The sequence below is a fragment of the Spermophilus citellus genome (assembly GCF_964194105.1).
Source record: "Spermophilus citellus genome assembly, chromosome: 4".
Taxonomy (NCBI): Eukaryota; Metazoa; Chordata; class Mammalia; order Rodentia; family Sciuridae; genus Spermophilus; species Spermophilus citellus.
Genome location: NC_138185.1, coordinates 5,000,421 through 5,023,949, shown reverse-complemented (window position 1 = coordinate 5,023,949; position 23,529 = coordinate 5,000,421). Strand labels below are relative to the sequence as shown.

Genomic DNA, 23,529 nt, shown 5'->3' with positions numbered 1-23,529 from the left:
TTAACAGCCCTCTGCCTGCCTCCCTCCTTCTCCAGTCACCTCCCACCCTGTCCCCATGTGAGAACGCAAGCACACCGCCTTCCTTCATGTCTGCCACAGCTTTCCCCTACCATTAGCCATCTCCTGCCACACTTTCCTAGGGAGCAGGAGATCCAGAACTCCACCTCACCACGAGATCTTTACAGTCCTCCAGAGTTAGGCAGATGTGGTGGGGAGCCATGCCTGTGCTCAGCAGTGAAGGACAGATGCTTGGGTTTCCAGCTAAGCCTGCGGAGCCTGAGCTGGCATACAGGGAGTCAGAAATCTTCTCTCAGGCGATGGATCAGCTTCTGAAATTCCTTGTCAAACTGAGAGACTAATCATAGGTATTTGTTGTAAGTCTTCATCTTCCAGCTGCATTAGAGTCCTAAAGCCTTTGGCTGCCATAAGCACTGACGCAGGAGTTCTGCAGCCTCCTGAGAGTAGAGGGTAGACCAGCCTTAATTTCCACCTCTTCAAAATGGGGATAATGCCTGCCTTCCGGTAGCAGTCTGAGGAGTATTACGGTTAATGTGTCTGAACATGCCTGGTAAACGGGAAGATGGTTTGCTAACTAGAGATCGCTGTAGAGGTGCATGGGGGATTAAATGTGTAAGGAGAGACAAAAGAAAGAACAGTTGAGTTCTTACTCTGTACCAGCACTACTGTAACGCTCTGTGTACAGTATCCGCTGCCTTCACCACAACCCTGGGAGCCTAACTCAGTTTTACAGAGGACAGAGTTGAACTTTGAGAAAATAAAATGTCCATGTTAGTAAATTGTTAAGCAGGCACTGAACCCACGTCCAGGCCTTGGGCTCTTTCTCTTGCACCCTGTTTTGGCCTGAAGGTTAACATGGGACATAAGACCTGATGTCTTTTTTTGTTTTGGGAAATAGATGAGTGATTCTGTGTCCCTGAGACGAAGCAACACAGAGAAGGCAAGCCCAGTCACCCAGCTACACTTTCTCCCCTGCCGATAGAGACCTGGGCTGACTCTGCTCCACATCTGGCTGGGTGTGCATGCAGGCAGTTACAGCTCCTTCAGCTGATTTTCCCTGGGGTGTTTACATTGAAATCTGTCCCTTTTGTGCCTGCCTTCACACTTGTGTTCTGGATCTGAATCTTTGTATTATTTTGTGTGTGTGTGTGTGTGTTGCACATGTCTCAGCTACAGTGAGATGCTGGCATTCACCCTGACTGCCTTCTTAGAGCTCATGGACCATGGCATTGTCTCCTGGGACATGGTTTCAGTCACCTTTATTAAGCAGGTGAGGCCTCCAAAATCCTGTCTCTCTCTTCTCCCTCAGTTGCCAGTTATCCTCTGGGCTTAAGGGGAGATACAGGCAGTACAGCCTCTACACTGTGGTGAGGATCAGCTTTGTATTCCCTGTGGCCAGATTTTTTCATCATCAAACTCTGATCTTTTTTTGACTCCTCATAAATTTACACCATGTTCCTCAACTTACAATGGGTTCCAACCTGATGAGCCCTTTGTAAGTTGAAAATATTATAAAGCCAAAATGCGCTTAATATGCTGAGTCTGCTGAATATCAGAATCTAGCAACACAGTACACTGTAAAGATTTAGTTATTTACCTAATGATCATGTGACTGACTGGAAGCTGTGGCAACTTGCTTCCATTGCCCAGTGCTATGAGAGAGAGAGAGTACTGTCATTGCTAGCCCAGGGAAAGATCAAAGTTCAAAGTTTACTTCTTTTGAATGCATATCACTTTTGCACCATTGAAAAATTGAAAAATCATACTTTGAATCATTGTAAGTCAAGGGCTGTGTATTCTCAGGGCCTGCGTTGAAAAGGGGGCCAGCATCTCAGAACTGAATATGGTCCAAGTAGAATTGGTTGTCATTGAGACTCAGAATAAACCAACCAGTTTACTGGTGCTGTCCGAGTGTTCTTACCCTCTCCCTCTGGGTTCTCCCTTCTCTTTGAAAAAGAAAATGTGCATTTCATTTGCAAACTTGCCTTCTATTTACAAATCTGCAAGCTAGCCTGTTTGGATTGTCCGATTGAAGACTGTGGGTAGAAGGGGGGTACTTCCGGTTTTACCCTCCTTTCTTCTACCACAGGGGTCAGTGTCAATTCAGAAAACTGAACTACAGCCAATGAATAATATATCCGCTGACCTAGAATTTCCCCCATTATTGGCTTGGGACATTGGGAACTTCCAAACACTGGAGGCATTTGAGCAAAAGTGAAATGACCATGTGTCAAGGATATTATAATGGGGGTTGAAAAGAGGGATTAGATTAAAAGACTTCAAGGTCCTTTCTGCCTCTCAAAGTCTGTGATGTTCTGAATGTGTATAGGGGGAAAGTGTATGTCAGAAGTAGAGTAGATGAGATAAAATGAGATCCCAGCATCAGTAAATCTTTATAGTTTTCCACACTCAACTTGCTCAGCTTTCTCACACCTAAATCCTTGTTTTGAAGAAAAGGATTGAGCTCTTAGATTTTGAGGAAACATAATTGAGTGACTACTATAATCTGCCATTAAGATATTCATGCCTAGGGAATGCTGGCACATTGGCCAGGGTACCATAAACCGGATACAACTGTCCACCTGGCCACAGCAGCCCGAATACAGGCATGCCCAAGGAAGGTGCCTCAGCCGCTCAGCTCTGCTGTTCAGCTCTCCTGGGCCCTGAGCTTCCCAACTGATTTGCTCCTCTCTGGATCTAGATTGCAGGGTATGTGAGCCAGCCCATGGTGGATGTGTCAATCCTTCAGAGGTCCCTGGCCATCCTGGAGAGCATGGTCTTGAACAGCCAAAGTTTGTACCAGAAGATAGCAGAGGAAATCACCGTGGGACAGCTCATCTCGCACCTGCAGGTGTAAGAGACCCCACCCTGCCTCTTCCCACTTGTTTGTTCTCGTCCCTCCTCTTTTGTCTTCTAGTGCCACCTCTGCTTTTCATGTCTTCCAAGCTGTGCGCATCCTTCATCCATCACCTCTTCCACAGGACTGTCAGATTCCCCTCATGATCCAAGCCTGATCACATCATGCGCTTGTCTGAACTCCTTGCCCCACAAGGCCATAGTGGACCTTCTCCCAGTCTCCCCTGGGGACCACCTGGGGACCAGACAGAATTACATGCTGCTTCTCCTGTGGACCTAACGGGCTCTGTTCGTACCTATGATAGTTATATTTATATGTAATATATATGTCTTTATTATCTGCTTTCTATCTTACACTTGGAGCTTTATGAGAACAAGGACTGATCATTTTTGTGTCCCTGGCTTTGATTTAAGTAGAAGCTCAGTATTTGTTGGGTAAATGCTTGCTGAAAGAACAAGGCGTGACTTCAGGAACCAGTAGAGATCCACCACGTTCTGCGGCCTAAAGGTCTCTGCCTTCAGCAAATTACCTAGTTAGTCTCTTCTGGCCTCAGTTTCCTCATCTCTAGATTAGAGTCCCCATCTCCCAGACTGTGAGGACACAGGAGATTTTTTAAAGGCCTAGTATTGAGGTCAGCACATCTTAGGTATTCAATAAATTCAGGGTGTTTTGCTTTTGTTTGTTTTTTTTAAGAGGCTTTTTACATCCTAAAACATTTTGTTAGATAATAAAACCAGATGGCAAATGAACCTTTGGGAGGACCGTTTCTTTGCTCTCTGTTCCTTTTCTGCAGTTTGATCCAGGCTACACAGTTGAAGGGGGTGGACTTCCCAATGCCAGGGGGGTAATGCTGCAGACTCCCTGCACCCCGATGGAGGCATGGTTCCCCACTGGGAGTGTACAGCAGCCCCATCTTTACTCAGTTATGCTCCTGACCCATGTTTCCTTCCTAATCCAAGTAAAACAAAAGCACAGTAATTTCTTTGCACTTCTCATTCTACCTTGTCACTTTTAAGGAATTCTTCAGTTTTAACTTTCATACCTGAAGAGCCAACAGGTTGATTAGGGGGAGGGAACATGAAGGGCACTGGATCAAGTTCTGATTTTCTGGTGACCTTGAACCTACCTCTCTGTTTCTTTGTGTGTGATTTGGGGACATCCCCAATTCCCTCCCTGAGGACGAAAGAGGACCATGGCACTTGTTAGAGATCTGTCATGACCACTTTCAGCCCATGGCTGATAATCAGCACATTTGCGTTCTGCTGTGTGGGCAGGGGCCACTTAGTGGCCTCCAATAGAGTCCTGAGGTGTCCCTGCCTAACCAGGAAGCCCATGAGCCCCACTGGAAAAAGAGCCACAGGATGCTTCCACAACGTGGCAGGGGATGTCAAGTGTCGGGATTATAAGATTCCAAAAATGGGTGTAGTTTGTTGTTTGTTTGTTTGAGAAAGAGAGAGAGAGAGAGAGAGAGAGAGAGAGAATTTTTTAATATTTATTTTTTAGTTTCGGCGGACACAGCATCTTCGTTGGTATGTGGTGCTGAGGATCGAACCCAGCGCCACGCGCATGCTAGGCGAGCACGCTACCGCTTGAGCCACATCCCCAGCCCAAGTTTTTTTTTTTTTTTTAATAAAGTAGGATAAGTTTGTAGTCACACTTTAGAAAAGCACAATAAAGTACATTTTTGGCCAACCATCCCACTCTAGACATAACCACTGTTAAGTATTAAATATTCCTCTAGGGGGCTGGGATTGTGGCTCAGTGGTAAAGCACTTGCCTAGCATGTGTGAGGTACTGGGTTCGATTCTCAGCACCACATAAAAATAAATAAAGATTCATCAACAACTAATAAAATCTTTAAAAATAAATAAATAAATAAATAAATATTCCTCTAGGTTTTTTTCTTTCCATATTTTTAATAAAATTGGGGTCTTACTACGCATATTATGTGTACCTTGGTAATTTTTTTTAAACAAATAATATCTTGAACATTTTTCCATGTCAAAGATTCTTTTGAAAGGATAATTCTAAAACTTTTTTGCATCCCAGACACCATTGAAAATCTAATACCAACTATGGACTCTTCTCTCTTTGGAAAAAGTATCATATGTTTACTTAAATGCATAGAATAATTTCTGTGCCATTCTGGGGTTTACAGTCTCTAAGCGGATCCCTGAATTCAAGGTTAAGAATCTACTTTTGCTGGACAATAGTGGCGCATTCCTATAATTCCAGCGACTCAGGAGGCTAAGGCAGTAGCCACAGTAGCCACAAGTTGAAGGCCAGCCTTAGCAATTTAGTGAGACCCTGTCTCAAAATAAAAAGAGTTTAAAAGGCTTGAGGATGTGGCTCAGTGGTAGAGTGTCCGTGGGTTCAATCTGTAGTGCTATAAGACAACAACCAAACAACCCTCTAAACCATTATGTGAATTAATTTTTTTAAAAAAGACAAAAAAAAAAAAAGAACCTTTATCCAAAAGCATGATTTTTAGTAACTACTCAGGATTCATTTATATAAAACAGAGTTGCTATTGGAAATATTTGGATTGCTTAACATTCTTTGATTTTTAATAGTTCTCTAGTAAAACACCTGATCAATAAATTTTGATTACTGTTTTGCATAAATTTCTTTTGCTGGATCATGAATATGCCCAGTTTAAATGCTTTTGAAACTCAGCCCCAGATTGTGATTTGTTTACAGTCTACAAGTGATTGTGTTGAACCATCTGTGAGTATGATCTCGGTCTTGTAATCTCTCTCTGCTTCTTTTCTCCATTGACACAGCTCCAACCAGGAGATTCAGACCTACGCCATCGCACTGATTAATGCACTTTTTCTGAAGGCTCCTGAGGACAAGCGACAGGTCTGTGGCTGCCTTTCCAAACTTTCCATTTGGGCTTTTCTGAGAGAATCCTCACTCTATCCAGTCTTTGCTCTCTAGACAACAGAAATGCAACCATTTCCCCAGGAGTTCCTCCTAACTCCCTGTGGTCAGACCCAGCAGGGTGGCTTGGCTAAGTAAGCCCTGGGAAGGCACCAGGAGGGGAAAGGAGCTGGGTCTTAGATCACAGCAGGGCCTGAAAACTCTTCTTCTAAAGGGCCAGAGTAAATATTTCCCACTTCATGGACCATACATTCTCTGTGGCAGCTGTCCAGCCTGGCCTTTGTAGCCACAGTAGCCACAGGGGGCAGGTAAATGAATGGTGTGGCTGTCTTCAGTGAAACCTTATTTACACAGACAGGCGTGTAACACGTCTGGTATAGCCCTAGTTTGCTAACTTCTGGGATAGAGGATCAAGAATAAGGAAGGGCAAGACCCTCTTGGCACCTCTGTTGAGTTCTGAGGAGTCTCAAACAAATGGAACTTAGCACCAAGTTTTCTGTTTAAAGGTCCTCTGATCCAAATCCTATATGTCTCTCTTTCCTTGTTGCTTAGCTGTGTGACAGTAGGCAAATCACACTGCCTCTCTATTTCCTCCCCTGTAGCAGAGCAGCAGCAGCCGCGCGTTTACCTCATAAGGATGTCATTATGTAGACACCTGTTATACAATGAGAGAACCTGCTGTCATCCGGGCAGTAGAACAGGCACTTACCTAAGAGTCAAGGGGCCTGAGACAACTACTTTTCCTGCCTTTTGTTGAGCAAATGTTTTAACTTCTCTGGGTCTCATTTTCTCTTCCTGTAAGATGAAATGGCCAGATTAAATGATCTCTGAGGGCCCTTCCAACCCTAAACATTCTAGGTCTCTCTGATAAATGCCCAACTCGTGTACAGAACTAAGGCTTTTTAGTTTTCTGTCAATATCATGGGCTCCATAAAGGAAAGTCCAAGTGGAATGGCCAAACTCTTGATAGATTATAGAGGGAGGAGCAGAAACATCTGTGGTTCTGTCTGTCCTGTCTGTCCTGGATGGTGTGGCTCTGTTAAACTCCTCCTTCTGAGTCCTCCTTGTTTGAATGTAAGCTGAAGCTCATTCGTCTGCTTCTCTCTGTGCTTTTTGCTTTCTGCCGGCAGGACAAGCACCTTAATCCTCTAGACCTGCCTGTCACTGTAAGTAGCACCGCTGTGTGGAAGGGACCCTGGCTGTCTTCCAGGTGGGGAGGTCAAAGCTGGGCAGGAATCTTGTGGGCGGATCAGGATGTTCAGGCTATGCCAAGGCCTAGGGAAAGGTTGAAAGCTATAAATCTCCTTTGTCAGGACCCAAGGACGCTCAGCATCATAGGAAGGATTGAAGGCAGGTCTGCCTCAGGGAGTGAGGTCCAGTTTTTCCTTTGTGATTTGCTTTGCACATTCTGTGGTCAGCAAAGGAAGGTCAGATTCAAAAGTAGTCTGTGCCACATAAATATAAAATAAAGGCATTGTGTCTATGTACAACTAAAAATCTTTTTTTTTTTTTTTTAAAGAGCTGGGATTGTAACTCAGTGGTAGAGCACTTGCCTAGCATGTGTGAGGCACTGGGTTCCATCTGTAGCACTAAATAAATATAAATAAATAAATAAAGTAAAGATATTGTGTCCATCTACAACGAAAAATATTTAAAAAAAAAAAAAAAAAAAAAAAGCTTGTGACTTTCACCCAGAGGATGCCATGGAAGCATCGCCTCCTAATTTGCTATAGCAAAAGGGTGAAGGTCAATCCACATGCTTTGGGGAATTCAAGAAGACTTAATTGACAAAAGGGATCCCACATGCTCATGTCTTGGTTAGAGGGAAGCTTCGAGAGGCCAGCTTTACGAGATACCAAAGACAATGAGTGCTCCTTTCCCTAGCGTCAAGGAGAGGCTTTGGTGTGAGGCTTGTACTCCAGCTCCCGGCCACAGTCCGTTACTGACCACAGCAAGGTTAAATCTCAACTGACCTCCTATAGATACCAAGGAAGTTTCTAGGCCACTCTCCTCTCTGCCAGCAGTACGTGCTCAAGGCATGCAAAGTAAAACGTAGAGCTCCTGGCGGTGTCAGTCATCTGGGTCATGAGTAGAAATTGGAAAGGAAAGAGGAAGGCCTTTCAGCTTGAGGGAAAATGACAGAGATCATAGATACTATACCACAGGAGAGGTGTTCATCTCCTTCAGGCTCATTGACTTAGAATTATCTATAAAATTAAGTGAAGGCAGCAGCTTAGAAAGTGAAATCATACTAATTAACATTGGGAAGAAGTGATGGCTGACATTGGAAGGAGGAACGGCACTATTGTGAAAAGCTGTCAGGAAAATTAAAAGCATTGTAATCTGGGACCATTTTGTTTAGGGGAAAATAGCTTCGCATTTCAATAGCTCTTCAGGGTGATACAGTGTCATAGCAGAGAATAATCACTGTTGTTTTTGACAAAGCCGAGTCCTTGGCAAAGATTAAATTATAACCATTGTAGGCTCTTCAGAATAAAGAATGTATATATTCTTAAAGATTTGCATAAGAATGGTATAATAAACCCTTAAGATTTTGCTCCCTGGAAGGTTCATTTGTGTAGGATACTTTATTTCCTGGGCATGCGAAATAAGCAAATCATCACTGTCAAAATCTAAGCCAAATATAATAATTTCTTAAAAAGGTAAATGAACCTATTATGAGAGCACATTGCTCTCTAAGTAAGAGAGAAGCGATGGGGTTACTGTCTGTTTTGGGGCACCCATCCCCAGCCCTGACTGTTGGGGAGCTGGAGGAGGGGCTGGGGCTAGCCTTTTGCTCAGTCTGGAGTCGGTGCTTCTGCAGAGTCCTGTCCAGCCTGGGCAGTGGCCTGCAATGATGCCTATAGTTCGGGAACCATCATGCTGCTCGTGCTCTGTGCAATGTCCATTGCCCAGCATCCTTGTAACACAGTGTCTCATCGTCCATGTCCTTCTGTGAAGACATGTGGTTGATTGTGCCATTAGGTGGAAAGTTCTATTTGAATTGATTTGCACTCATTAAAAAGGGAGGGTGGTTCTTGATAGAGTGTAAGATACATTTGATGGTCAGTAGATTTTCTTCTCACCCACATTTTGTTGGAAAGGGGAGAAAACTTTAAGAAAGGGGAAAAGAGAAGCTGACATCACCTTCCTCTGGTTACTCATCACACATGTGTGCATGCCATCTTTCCTTACATTTGCTTATTGTTTCCCCCAGGATATGGCCAATGCCTTTGCACAGAAGCACCTTCGATCCATAATCCTGAATGTAAGTCCCTAAACACATTTTGTTACTATTACTAGCAATTATAACTATCATTATAGTTATTATTATTATTAAAATCACTATTGCGTATTAGGGTACACAGAGGGAACTTAATAGATATTAAACCTTTTGTTTTCGTCATCTTTTTTGCTGCTCTGACCAAAAGACCTGACAAGAACAATTTTAAAGGAAGAAAAGTTTATTTGGGGACTCACAGTTTCGGAGGTCTTGTTCCTAGACAGCCCACTCCATCCCCAAAGGCTCAAGGTGTGGCAGAAATCATGGTGGAAGGACGTAGCAGAGGAAAGAAGTTCAGCATATCACATCCGGAAGCAGAGAGAGAGCACTCAGCTCAGCAAGGACAAAATGTATACCCCAAAAGCATACCTCCAGGGAGCCACCTCTCCAGCCACACCCTACCTGCCTACAGTTACCATCCACTTAATCCGCATCTGGAGACTATTGTACTGATCCCGTTAAAACACTCATAACTCAATCATTTCACCTCTAAACTTCTTTGCATTGTCTCATACTTGGGTTTTGGGGAAACACTTAATATCTAAACCGGAACACTTTTTTCTATCATGCTGGGGATCAAACCTAGGGCCTTATGCATGCTAGGCAAGCACTCTACCACTGAGCTACATCCCCAGCCCACTACACTGTTCTTAAACTGTTAAGATTTTCATATAATCCTCTGTAAGCAGAGTTGTCTCTGGGAAGCCATCCCACTAGGAATTCCAGCACTTCAAGAAGAGACTAAGGCCAGCTCTACTGCTTGACTACTTGTTACAACTCCAGAATGTTCATCAGAGGGTGTATGTTAAAATAGGCACAATAATTGGGTGTGGTGGCACACACATAGAGTCCCAGTGACTTGGGAGGCCAAGACAGAAAGTTTGCAAGATTAAGACCAGCCTGGGCAACTTACCGAGACCCTGTCTCAAAATAAAAAGATCTGGGGATGTAGCTTAGTGGTAGAGCAGCCCTGGGTTCAATCCCCACAAAAGAAAGAAGAAGGAAAAAAAAAGAGGAAAGCAATTCACACTGATTATGAGCCTGAATCATGTAGGGCACTGATGAGATGAATAAGTGCATGCTCTCAAAGGTCTTTGGTCAGTAGGAAAAACAGTGGTCAGTGCTTCTATAGAGATTTGTGGTCTTGGAGAGGACAACAGGAACAATGAATCCTCACCTAGATTCAGCGTGTCAGGAAGCTTTTAGAGGGAGGAGTGTCTTTGGGTAAGCCCTGGAGGACAAGTAGGCACACCAGGAAGAACAGGATTCCATCTGGAATCACGCACTGTATGACTGAGCGCAGGCGAGGGCAAGCAGCATAGGGACCAGATCAAGGAAGGCCTTAGTCTAGGGACAATTGAGGGGATTTACTCAGTGGCAAGAGAGCCGGTTTGCATTTTAGAAAGACCACAAGAAAGAGATGTGTTGTTTCCTGAGGGGGGAAGAAGAGAGGAGAGGAGAGAAGGAATTGCCAGGCAGGGTGCTGGAAGGAGGGTCCTGTGCTGTTACTGTGGTGGTGATGTCAGGTGCAGGAGGACAGAGTGGGTAGTAGGGGAGCCGGGAGCTGGGAAGGAGAGCCAGGGATCTAGATTAAAAGGAAGCAATTCTATTAGTTATCAAAAACAAGAGACCACAATGAAGGGAATAAAGGAAAACTCAGGAGTCAAGTGTTAAAAAAATAATGCTGAACATGGACTTTGGAGTTGATCAGCCCCTGCTCTGTGATTTTCCAGTCTTCTTTGATCTTGAACAGTTCACTTCACTTCTCTGGGCTTTAATTTGCTCATCTGGATGCAAGGACTAAATGAGTTGCACATGTCCACACATAGACACAGACATACACGTGCTCAGCAGGGTGCCTGGCACTTGGTAAGCCTCCACTCTATGGGCAGAACAGGATGCAAGGGAGATGGAACTCAGGAAGTAAGCCCTGAGCACCTATGAAGAGGAGCAGTCAGCTGTTTTGAATTTGTAGTCTACAAGCTTCACCTTGCAGAACTTGCTCCTCCCTGCTGTCAAAGCCCAGCCACCAGCCCAGGAGGAAGGGCTCCAGCTAATACTGGAATGCAGCCCCCAAGTGACTGGGAGTGCACAGGTACTCATGCATGGCTGGCAACACTTCTGAGCAGCTCTCCAGGCACCCTCATCTTCATGTGGGGTTGAGGGTGCCCCGCCAGGGAAATTAATTATGTTTGAGACTTCTTTTCCTGAATAGGCTTAGAAAATCAGCTCATTTCTGGACAAATCTTGTGAACAAGCAAAAATTCCACTACAGAAGATGATTCAGCATCAGGACTTAAATGACCTGCCAGGAAATGGTTAATGCATGCTCACTGAAGCCCAGGGATTTAGATAGTTTGGCAGTGGAGTAAGCCGAGTAAGCCTTCAGGCAAGACCTCCAAAGCTACAGCTGTACTTCCCCAGGCCTTCGCTGGCTAGAGTAATTAACCATCATGGTGTCTCTTTAGTTTGAGAAAGGGGATTAAAGTGAATGAAAACCAAGAGCCGGAGAAATCAGGGTAGTAGCAAGAGGGAACAGTAAAGAAAAGGTTCAGTGAGCAGAAGAGGTGTGGAGGGGGTAAGAAACGGCAGAGGCAGGGCAGAGAGTCTGGGCCATGAGAGCAGAGAAGGAGACAGCTTGGGCACAGGCATTCTGGGGAGATAGAGGGCTAGAAGGAGTCCCCAGTTCAGAGGGAGGGTGAGGCAAGACTTGGCTCAACTGCATTGGCACCTGCTCTAGTTTATGGAACTGCTGTCCAAAATGGTAGCCACTTGGCACTTGAAATGAGTCTAGTGTGGCTAGGAAATGAATGTATAATTTTAATTTCAATTAAATTTAAATACTCATACTCTGATTATGGCAACTCTACTGGATAGCACCATCTAGATGAGGAAGAAAGCACAGAGTCACAGCTAGGGAAGAGGTCTAGAGCAGCCCAGCTGGTGGAAATAAAGTTTATCCACATATTTAATTTTAAATGTTTTGGTTACAACATTAAAAAAGGAGTAAGGGATGCCATGCACAGTGGAGCACACCTATATTCCCAGTGGCCCAGGAGGCCGAGGCAGGAGGATCACAGATTGAAAGCCAGCCTCAGCAACTTAGGCCCTAAGCAACTTAGCAAAATCTTGTCTCAAAATAAATAATAAAAAAAAACATAACTTAAAAACGAGCTGCAGATGTTGCTCAGTGGTTAAGTGCCCCTGGGTTCAATTCCCAGTCCCCCCCACCCCATTGCCCCCAGAAATGGAGTAAGGAAAACTGAGTATAGTGGCATATGCCTATAAATCCCAGTCACTTGGAGGCTAAGACAGGAGGATCACAAGTTCAAGGCCAGCCTGAGCAACTTAGGGAGACCCTGTCTCAAAATGAAAGAATTTAAAAAGAGCTGGGGATATAGCTTAGTGGTGAGCACTTGCCTACTACTTTCAAGACCCTGTGTTTGATCCCAGTTTGGCAAAGAAGAAAGGAATAGGGAAAATTAAGCTTAATGATATAGTTTATTTAACCTAAGATACCCCAAACATCATTTCAACGTGTAATGAATATAAACCATTATTAATGACATATTTTACTTTTTTTTTCATACTAAGTTTTCAAGTTGTGGTACTCATTTGACACAACACATGGCTTGGACTAGCTACCTGTCAGGTGTTCAATGGCCACTTGTTGCCTAGTGGCCACAGTTGGACTGCAGAGGTCTATGGAGATTAATCTAGAGCCAGAGCAAGCTAGAGCCAGAGCAAGCTCTACAGAGAACTGACCTAAAGTGTCAGGAGCTTGGAAAGATAGGTGTCTAGAGTTAGAGACCTCTGGAGAAGGGGTGGCACCTGCCGGCAGCCACTAGCTACAGTGGCTGGGGAGACAAAGAATTGTTAATCTAAATAGGTTTTAACTGATTTAAATATAAATAACCAGCACTTTGGGCAGCACAGCTCTGGAGACAGGGCTGCTGAGAAGAGACCCTGAAGACGCAGTGGAGGGATGTGGGAAACTTGACAGAGGCTCATGTGAACCAGAAAGAACCCCAGTGACAGGATTCAGGATGGTGGATGAGACAGAGCGGAGGGGGTGGGGGCGGAAGGTACAGGGAGCCAGGAGGAAAGGGAGGGTTTCGTGGTCGGAGAACAGGACGGTGAGAGGCAGACAGGCGGACACACCTGCGAGAGAAAGACGGGCGGACACGGAATGAGGGCACCTGAAGTGGGGCGGGCATGGGATCAAAGCGAGAGGCGATGAGGGGAGGGTGGGGCCACCGAGGGGGAGGACAGAGGAGGACAAAGGACCTGGGGGGATATAGGAGCAGGACCTACACAGATAATGGGACAGAGGGGCACAGGTGTGAGAGAGAAAGGAGGGGACAGGGCAGTGTAAGGAGTTGGACAAAGGTGGATGCTCCTCATTTGTGAAGAGTCTCAATAGCATTTGAAGAAAGTGATCTTCCTAAAGCTTCTCTACTGGGTGAAGCCATGGAAACATTTATTTTTAAGGAAAAAGTGACCCTTTTTCCATGACCTGTCTGTTGCCCTGGACTTAGTAGGGTCCAGCCCTGAGGCCCCATCTTCTAACCTTGATGGGTGGCCCCATGGCAGGCACAGTTGAAGCAGGTGCAGCTCTGCCCTCCATTCCACCTCGCCGTGGACGGAGTACAGAGGAAGGGCGGGCGCCCTCAGCCTCCCTCAGGTGCCTGACTCCAGCCCTTTCACACTGTGCCTCCTTCCAGAACACGCAGTCCCTGGGTGTCGGAGGAAGCTTGTTCCCTGCGGTGCACTGTTTTCACCAGCATGTCTATGGCACTTCTTCAGAAACAGAGACAGTTCAGCCCCCTGCTCTCTGCCTTTGCCTTTTCTAGCATGTGATCCGAGGGAACCGCCCAATCAAAACAGAGATGGCCCATCAGCTCTATGTCCTTCAAGTCCTGACCTTTAACCTTCTGGAAGAAAGGATGATGACCAAGATGGACCCTAATGACCAGGCAGGTGCTAAGTGGGATAGTGCCTTCCTGCTTAGAAGTGCTGTTTTCTTACCCCTGTTGTGCATCCCTTTGGTCTGTGCCAGGTACTGTGTGTGGTCTTTATCTTCCCTGAAAAGTAGTGTGGTGTTTGCCTACTAAGGGAGTCTCTGGGCCTTGCCTATTTCTGCTGGGGTAGAGGCAATGCCTCCCAAGAGATTGACTGGGGCCAGAGTTTGGCTCTGGATAGCCTGCCCCACTCTTCCCTTCTTCCTTCCCTTGGCTGACTGACTCACTTGCTGATTGTCTCTTCACCTGTCAGGCTCAAAGAGATATTATATTTGAACTAAGGAGGATTGCGTTTGATGCTGAATCTGACCCTAGCAATGTTCCTGGGAGTGGGACTGAAAAACGCAAAGCCATGTACACCAAGGACTACAAAATGTTGGGATTTACTGTAAGTAAAGAATAGAGGATGGTAGGCTTTCTCCTCTGACAGGAAGTCAGAAGGTCTATCTAGACAGGCTGATAACTCTTCCTTCATAATGGTAGCCTTGGGTCTTGATGTTTGGTTTGCTTTGGTGGTAGCAAGTTTGCAAGTTTTTGTGCAACATTTGGCCCCATGAAACACATTCATCAGGGGGTGGGCCCAGGAGGTCCGCCACAGTGGGTAGAATGGGGACCTGTCCCCTAAACAGCTAGGTTCTTTGCAAAGCTATCATGACAATTTTATGGTAGAACATGACTGTAGGGTGGAGTTGGTTTATGGATTTGCTGCACACCTGCTCAGTGCCTGGCAGCAGCTAGGCCCTGGGATGCACGATGAGGCAGCCACAGTCCAGCTCTGTGAGCGCTCCCAGTTCAGTCACAGAGATGGGAATGCAAAAAGAGCTAGGACCAAGGTAGAAAGCATGAGGTGCTGGCAGCAGACACAGGGAGGGCATAGGGCTTCCCTTGAGGTCTTTGCACACATGGGAGCACTGCTGAGTCTTAGACCAGTTGTCTCTGTTTCTCCAGAACCATATCAACCCAGCCTTGGACTTTACCCAGACTCCTCCTGGAATGCTGGCCTTGGACAACATGCTGTACTTGGCTAAAGTCCACCAGGACACCTACATCCGGGTAAAGGTGGCAAGAGTTGGCCTTGCTCCCAGTGCCCATCTCTTGTCTTCCTCCCTCACCTCCCTAATCCTTCTTTGTGTCTTCCCCACAGATTGTCTTGGAGAACAGCAGCCGAGAAGACAAACACGAATGCCCATTTGGGCGTAGTGCCATCGAGCTCACCAAAATGCTCTGTGAAATCCTGCAGGTTGGGGAACTGCGTAAGTCTCTGCAGCTTCCTCTCCTCCTTTAGCCAGTGTTGTTGCCAGGAACCTTTTGAGACTGCAAGTTGTCAACAGTTAGATGTCAGTGTCCTGGACAACCTTGGGGTATTTTAAATTACTACCTGAGCTGGTCATCCGTCTTATCTTTGTGGGAATCATGGTCATTGCTTTGTTTAAGCTGGTAATTTGAGGTGTAATCAGAAAGTGCAGCACTGTGTGTCAGAGGTAACTGGGCCCTAATAGGGTAGAGGAAACCAGGAAAAGCAGCCTGGAGAAGAAAGCTAGGGAGGGAGAAAGGCCCACCCGTGCTCCCTGGCAGCCTTGGTTCTTGGTCTGCTCTGGTTCTTTGGAACTTTGGTGCAGAGAACCAAAGCTTCTGAATGTGAGCTCCCAGGCCCCTTGGACAGAGCCTTTGGCCTTTGTTACTCTCCTCCTGCAGCAAACGAAGGGCGCAATGACTACCACCCGATGTTCTTTACCCATGACCGAGCATTTGAAGAGCTCTTTGGAATCTGCATCCAGCTGTTGAACAAGACCTGGAAAGAGATGAGGGCAACAGCAGAGGACTTCAACAAGGTCAGTGTCACCAAGCTGCTCTGAGGCCCATGCAAGATTATCGCTCAGCGGTCTCTGACAGCTGGCCAGTGCCTGGGGAACCCCTGAGAGAGAAAACCAGCTTTGTCTGCAGTGCTGAGTCACAACACTGAGGTGTTGGAGAGCCTCGATCTCATCTGGTTGTGACTTCCTCTGTGACCTTGAGTGGGAGTCTTGGTGCCCAAGGCCCTCATTTGCCCAGGGAAGCCAGCACCTGCCCCTCCTATCTCCCTTGGCTAGGGGCAGGAAAATTAGCATAGCAGAATAGCTGTGGCTTATCGTGCACTGCGTGTGGTTGCTGTTGAACTGCCGATGTAGAGAGACGTCAGGAGGCCACAGGCATCCTCTGGGCATCATGGGTTTTAATTGATAATCGTCCCTTGGTGCTTTCAGGGTGCCCACTCCTGGCACTGTGCCAGGCCCTTGCATGCTGACACTCTAGGAGATGAGGGTTTTAAAGTTAATCATCTCATTTAAAAAATAGAAAAGTATAAAGAAGAAAACGTCACCTATAATTCCACCACCCAGCACCAGCCACTGCTGCGATGTGCCCTATTCTTCCCCACAGCTTTCCCATCCTCAGTGAGACCATCCGCACACCCAGTGGGGCAGCCAGACCATCCGCACACCACGGTGTGCCAGGCACCATGCTTGCCTTCCATCTAACCATCTGTCACTTGACCTGAGTAGCCACTAAAAGGTGTCCCTTAGAAAGTCACCCAGCAGGTATCTCTAGGACTCGGGACTCAGGAGCTGAGGAGAGCCTGTCCCTTTATCAGAGCAGTGGCATGAGTTGCTGCCTTCTTTCCTCTCAGGTTATGCAGGTCGTCCGAGAGCAGATCACACGAGCTTTGCCCTCCAAACCCAACTCCTTGGATCAGTTCAAGAGCAAACTGCGTAGCCTAAGCTACTCTGAGATTCTAAGACTGCGCCAGTCTGAGAGGATGAGTCAGGATGACTTCCAGTCCCCGCCGATTGTGTAAGTGCTGTCCTGGAGGAGCCTGGGAGGGAAGGGACAGCTGCCAGCTGTGCCCTCAGGAGCACCACCATCCCCATGACCTTCTCCTCACTCAGTGCGTGTCCACCCTAGGGAGCTGAGGGAGAAGATCCAGCCTGAGATCCTTGAGCTGATCAAGCAGCAGCGCCTGAACAGGCTCTGTGAAGGCAGCAGCTTCCGAAAGATAGGGAATCGCCGAAGGCAAGGTGAGGAGACAGGAACACTGGGCTGGTCCTCACCCGCAGACTCCCTGCGGCCAAGAGGAGGCTGCCTGGTGGCCCCTGGAGGGAGCAGGCAGGCCAGTTGTCCTTCTGTCTTTTGTGGGCCCAGGCCTTTCCCAGTACTGTCCCAGTCCACCGGCTTGGTTTCCTTGTATTCCAGAACGGTTCTGGTACTGCCGATTAGCACTGAACCACAAGGTCCTGCACTACGGTGACCTGGATGACAACCCTCAAGGAGAGGTGACATTTGAATCCCTGCAGGAGAAAAGTAGGTTCATTTCTCTGCTGATGTGTTGTAGTAGCTAGACTTGACAGCAGACCTGAACTCTATTCCTGGCTATTTGAGGTCTGTTCTTGGGCCCAAGCTCGCTCAGAACCTGTTTCCTTATCTGCCAGAGATCACCTGCCTGGCCCACCTCTCTGGTTGTTTGGGAAATTGATGAGGTCACAGATGTGAACGTGCCCTGTAGGTTGTAAAAATCTCTGGTGCTGGACAGCCTGAATTTAGATCCTGGCTCTCCCCCTAATTAGTGATTAATTCTGATTAATTGCAAGTTAACTCTCCCCTCTGCTTTGGGTGTTTCTGTAAAATGGTAATGATGGTCACCCTCCTAGAGGTCTGCATGGGTGGTGAGGGATGGCTGGTGGGCAGTTAGCCCAGTCTTCAGCTGCCACTGACCTTCGCTCTGATGGCATTGTCACCTTCATTCTGTGAAGTGCCCAAGGCCCCACTCCTTGGGAATTAAACCAGGAGCCCCACAGTGATGCCCAGTGAGACAGCCTCACTAAACCATGGTCTATGGAAAGTGACCAAGGAGGGAACACTGCAAGGCCATGGTCCACAGCCACTCTTCCTGAGGCACTAGAGCCCTTCAAGTCTGGGATCTGTAGCTCCCTGGCACTCTGCCCAGGGCTTCCCTTCCAGCCCTGAGGCAAGCACTGACCAGCCTGCAGCATCAGCCTCCAGATGCTAATTCCCACCATTTATCAGTTCCTGTTGCAGACATTAAGGCCATTGTCACTGGGAAAGATTGTCCCCACATGAAAGAGAAGAGTGCTCTGAAACAGAATAAGGTGAGTGGAAAGACAGTCCTGAGCAGCCGGCACAGTGATACCTACAGAGTGCAGCCAGTGGGGGGTGTTGTTTAGCTACATGCTCACTCTCTTCCCCTCTCTTTAAGTTATTTTTGAATGTTCTAGTAAGAATTTTGAACATACAAAAAAATAGATAGAACCCTCTAATCAAATACTTTCTACATGTTGGGATGTCCACCAATTGTCTTATAAATGTCATAATTTCTTTATGTAAAGGTTTAGATGCGTACACACACACCTTCATAACCATTTTGGCAGGGGAAGGGTGGGGCAGTACCAGGGATTGAACTCAGGAGCACTGGACCACTGAGCCACATCTCCAGCCCTATTTTGTATTTTCTTTAGAGACAGGGTCTCACTGAGTTGTTTAGCGCCTCGCTGTTGCTAAGGCTGGCTTTGAACTCATGATCCTCCTGCCTCAGCCTCCCAAGCCACTGGGATCACAGGCATGTGCCACCATGCCCAGAATAGCCAATTTATTTAAATCAGAATCCGAAGTCTATACATCATAATAAGTCTTTTTTTTTTTTTAAGGTTTTTCATTCATAAGTTCCCCTGCTGTATTTTTCATCTTTTTTTTTTCCTTGTTTTAGTTTATTTGTTGAAGAAATCAGGTTGCTTGTTTGGTAGTTTCCCAGAGTCTGAATTTTGCTTAATGTCTCCCTGTGGTCTAGTTTAACTTGCTCCTCTGACCCAGATCTGTAAATTGGTAGAGGGATCTAGAGGTTTGATTTGGTTCACATTTGTCCTTTTTCTGGCAAGACCCCTCACAGATTGTCTTGTGATCTGTCAGGAGGCTCCTAAGGTCTGGTGTCTCCTTTGGGCCACATCAGCAGACTCACTGCTGGTGCCCACGTCCTTAGTAAGTTAAGATTTGCAAACGAGGGACGTCCCAATGTAGTTATTCCTTTTTCACTTATGAGCTGAACTTCTCTGTCTGAAGTTTGCCCTTATTTAGTTTTGGTTTCCTAGGAGTACAGTTCATGTAAGAAAGGAAGATCCATGCTTGATTCTTTTTTCTTATGTACGTACTTTTAAGACAGTGAGTGCCCTGTTATCATTCAATAATAACCAATTTTCTGTCTATTTTGCTTTGTTTTTTTAGTGTTATTATGAAGTCATGGATATAAGCAATTTATATTTGTTTCATTCAGTCCATTGCAGTTATTTTATTGATGCTCAAATTGTCTTTGTCTGCAGTTTGTTTTTTGGTAATTTTTAAAAAATTGTGAAGACTTCCCTGTGCTAATTATAGCATGATAGAAAGAGAAAACCAGTCATTTTTTATGTAAAATAAAAAAGTTTTAACAACATACAGTCAAGGACTCTGACATGCAAGGGTTCCGAGTGTTGAAATGACTTGTCCCATCTTAAAAGTATCACCACATTTTAGGCAGGACTTAGGTGAAGAGTTAAAGTCGATGACCACTTGGCCTTATCTCTAGCCACACCTGTGTGCATGCCTACAGGCCTTGGGATATCACAACTAAATCAATGCATTTGGTGACTTTGGCCAAGATCTTGATGTGCAGAGCCCGGGCCATTCTGTTGTTCCAAGTAACTGACACCCTTTCTCCTTTAGGAGGTGTTGGAACTGGCTTTCTCCATCCTGTATGACCCTGACGAGACCTTAAACTTCATCGCTCCTAATAAATATGAGGTGAGCAGTGTGCTGCTGCCCGGAACAGCAGAGCCCTCGAGGGGACTCTGCAGCGGGGGGAGGAGGGGCAGAACAGGAGCATCCATCTCAAAGCAGGTGGCCTAGCAGATCATGCAGTCCATCAGATGCTGAGAATTTGCCACACCGTGGACCTTTCACCGCGTACTGGTCTTCCCAGGTTATTCTTTAGCAATAGCCATATATTGGAAACATGGGGCCAACTAGGGACAACGTATTCACCTGGGCCTAGAAAAATTCTCTTTTCATTTCTTCTGTGGTTCCCAATACAAATTTGACTTGACAGGTCGTCCCTACTCAGGGCTCCCAGTCACATGTCATCATGGATCCAGCCTGGGCTTTGAAGCCAGTGGATCTGGTTCTTCTGACAAGGGGCCTGCATTTCTACCCACAGCTCTGGAAGGTGCTGGACATTAAATGAGTAAATGCAGTTGAAATCCTATGTGCCTGGTGACCTCTGAGAGCCATCAGCGAGAACCAGAGGCCAGGTGTTGAGAAGAACATACAGTTGGTAGGGTCTGAGCTGCCAGTAGAGTTTAGGTGGGAGGAAAGGAAGGATGCGCAGGCGGGGAGCCAGGTGAACAAGGCAGGAGGGCAGGAAAACGGCAGCAGAGAATACAGGAAGATTTCAGGGGGGAGGTTGGGAAGAATTGTAAGTTATTCCCTCCCATCTTGACACCTCCAGCTCAATTTCTTAAGTACTTACTTTTTAACATTTATTGACTGATCTTTTTAATTTACTTTTTTTTTAAATAAAACTGAGATACTTCCATATTCCTGTATGGGTCCTATTTTATCCACCTAACACCCTCTGCCCCATATGCCTCCAGTTTTGGGGACTGACTAGCATTCACTGACCACCATAATCATGACAGATCTGTACCCAACTTCAGGTAGATGTTGCTCCAGATTTAGGTCTCATTTTGCTTTATTCATTAATTATTTTTAGGCCACATTTCATATTATTTTAGGGAGTTTAACTGTAAATCTTCCATAAAAACCAGAATTAGTAATTAAAAGTGTGATCACTTCCCACTTTATCTTTGCTATGACCAGTTTTGCCTGTTCTAAACAATGCAAAAGGGACCGTGGTAAGTTCCATCAGAACAGGGACTCTGGCAGGATCTCTTGTGGCCCCATGGCTACCATGTGACATTTTTGCAACTTGCTCCCCACAGTACTGCATCTGGATTGATGGCCTCAGTGCCCTTCTGGGTAAGGACATGTCCAGTGAGCTGACCAAAAGTGACCTGGATACCCTGCTGAGCATGGAAATGAAGCTGCGGCTCCTGGACCTGGAAAACATCCAGATTCCTGAAGCACCGCCACCAGTCCCCAAGGAGCCCAGCAGCTATGACTTTGTCTATCATTACGGCTGAACCTGGAGCCAAAGACCACAGTACCCAGGAGGGATTTGGGCCCAGGAGAGACACTCAGCTCTGGTGCCTTGTCTTTTGCTTGTACAGAAACTACAGTGATGGTGGTGGCCAGTAAATGCCAGCCACTCCTCAAACCCACCTCAGACCACACAGAGCTTCTTCCTGGTCCCTGCCTACTAGGAGTCATGGAGGCAGGGTGCTTTGCCTTCCCATCACTGCAAAGCCTGGGATTGGGCCATGAGGAATGAATGATAGGTGCCCTGCCTTCCAGCCTAGAAACTGTTGTCTTGAACTGGGTTTAACAGCAGCCACCCACCTTGCTTCCTGAGGCTGCTCTTGTTGGCTGGATCCCATGTGAGCCAGAGATGGCTCAGGAAAAGCTGCCTGCAGAGGACAGGTAATCCGGGCATGTTGAGAGCCTTGGAGTGGCTGCCTTTGGGTGGATTTGAATATAGGCCGTGTGCCTCTGCTTTGTCTTCTTCCTGAGGGCTCACTCTAGCCTCATCTGGTGCCAAGATGTTGCTGCTTCTGAGGTTTGGCTCTAACATCTCTGGTCTCCAGAGCTATCAGATCTCTCTTGCCCATGAAGGTATCAGAACAGATGGATGTTCCTCCATACAAGCTCTCCGTCTCTTTCTGGCCAGGCAGAGACCTCCAGTCCAAGTCCTGCCCTCTTAGTTTCAGGAACACTGCAGGGAAAGCCCCGCTGAGGCCTAGGTCAGGACTGACTGTGGTCACAGGATTCCCCCCGGTTGCCCCTACGTTTATCTTTCCTTCCTGGAGAAATCTCCTACTGGCTTGAACTGCAGCCCCTCCAGTTTGTTTTCCTTTGGCCTCCAGACTGTAGGAAGTTTGCCTTCCCTTCTCTCCTTCCTAGTGCTGTGGTTTCTGCCACTGGCCATGATTTCAGGGAGCTGGCTGAGGTCAGCCAAGGCCACAGCTGTGCTACGGGGCTTCCCTGGTGCTTCAGCACTTGAACCACATGCACATCCTCTCCCCTTGGACCCGTTAACACAGTGGCATTCAGTATTGATACCCTGGCATGGTAGGTACTACCCAATGAAGAGTGTACTATATATTTTCTTTACTATAGGCCATACTTATACAGACATGTATATATATTTATATAATATCTACCTATCCTAGGACGGAATGTTTGCAGGGCAGTAAAATGGGGAAAAAGTAACACTCCCAATTGTGAGCCAAGAGTAACCAGAGAACAGCCAGGAGCTTCCCATCAGTAACCAGGTTTTCAATAAATACTCTTTCATGTACAAATTGTGGTTCCTGTTAACAGCTGTTTCCCTGCACTTGCTCCCTGCCCGAGGGTGGAGTCACTTGGCCATCTTCATTTTAGTATACCTGGGAGGCTACAGGACTCCAGGTGGAGCCATTAGCCACTCCAAAATCCCTTCCTCCTCCTCATCCACGCCCCCCAGCACACACCTGCTGGTGAAGAACTCTCACAGACTGTGTACTGGGACAAAGTGTTTCCAGCTCCGTGTGGCTCTGTACAGCAGGGAAAGGAGTACTGTACACCCCCATGAACACACCCTCCCTCTTCCCCCTGCCAGGGAACAGCTCGAGCACTTCTGCCTTACAAAGAAGACGTTCTTCACCCTGTGTCACCTGTGTTTGGTGCCCAGCCTTGCAGCTGGTGTTTAAGGCTGTTGCTCCAGTCCACAGCTTTGGTGGCATGAATGTCAGTAATGATGAAAATAGATACTTTAATTTCTTTCACCTCTGAAAGAGGAGGGGATGAGAACAAGTTCTCTCAAAAGGCATAGAAAGTACATGCCACACAGGCCTTGCGGACTGAATAAAGCCAAGACCTGGGGCAGCGACGGGTACCATTGTAGGTGCTTGGTAAGCACTGAATGAAGTGATGCCAGCTGGCAATGGAGACAGCAGCAGTTTGCAGGAAGCTCTGCTCACACTCTGGCCTTGAGCCTTCTGTTCAGAGGGGTTGGGAGCCCAGCTGAGTCACAAGGATCCATGTTTGCAGCCAGTCACAGTGCAGAGCCCAGGAGACTGGAGTAGAGCAAAAAGCACAAAACTGGGTCTTGGTGTGCAGCCCTCACCTGCCGGGCCTAGTGTTTCTCACTGTCCATAAACACTGCCCCTTTTGACCCATCCCACAAGATGCATCAAATCTGAATGCTTTTGGCCGGCGTCTGGGGGCCACTGCAACCTGTCCCTTGGCTACTTGAACCACTGTAGTTTTTGTTACCTTCTTGAACCACCTGA

At 46.7% G+C, this 23,529-nt stretch overlaps 1 protein-coding gene across 5 annotated transcripts in view; it reads left to right on the top strand.

Annotated features, from left to right (window-relative positions):
• The window catches only part of ELMO2 (engulfment and cell motility 2), a 39,557-nt gene extending 16,994 nt beyond the window's left edge, over positions 1-22,563 (top strand). Inside the window, exons 5-19 of one of the 5 annotated variants that reach the window (XM_081292182.1) lie at positions 1,189-1,288; positions 2,720-2,871; positions 5,659-5,737; positions 8,976-9,026; positions 13,895-14,017; positions 14,316-14,450; positions 15,011-15,115; positions 15,207-15,315; positions 15,758-15,894; positions 16,728-16,891; positions 17,003-17,115; positions 17,291-17,398; positions 18,122-18,204; positions 19,808-19,885; positions 21,082-22,563. In XM_081292182.1, the coding sequence (XP_081148308.1) occupies positions 1,189-1,288; positions 2,720-2,871; positions 5,659-5,737; positions 8,976-9,026; positions 13,895-14,017; positions 14,316-14,450; positions 15,011-15,115; positions 15,207-15,315; positions 15,758-15,894; positions 16,728-16,891; positions 17,003-17,115; positions 17,291-17,398; positions 18,122-18,204; positions 19,808-19,885; positions 21,082-21,282 (1,738 nt within the window). In that variant the 3' untranslated portion in view covers positions 21,283-22,563. Of the gene's footprint in view, positions 1-1,188; positions 1,289-2,719; positions 2,872-3,021; positions 3,163-5,658; positions 5,738-8,975; positions 9,027-13,894; positions 14,018-14,315; positions 14,451-15,010; positions 15,116-15,206; positions 15,316-15,757; positions 15,895-16,727; positions 16,892-17,002; positions 17,116-17,290; positions 17,399-18,121; positions 18,205-19,807; positions 19,886-21,081 lie in introns of those variants that run through there. The other 4 variants (XM_081292181.1, XM_081292180.1, XM_081292183.1 and 1 more) reach the window with 4 other exon arrangements.
• The last annotated feature ends 966 nt before the right edge of the window (positions 22,564-23,529 follow it).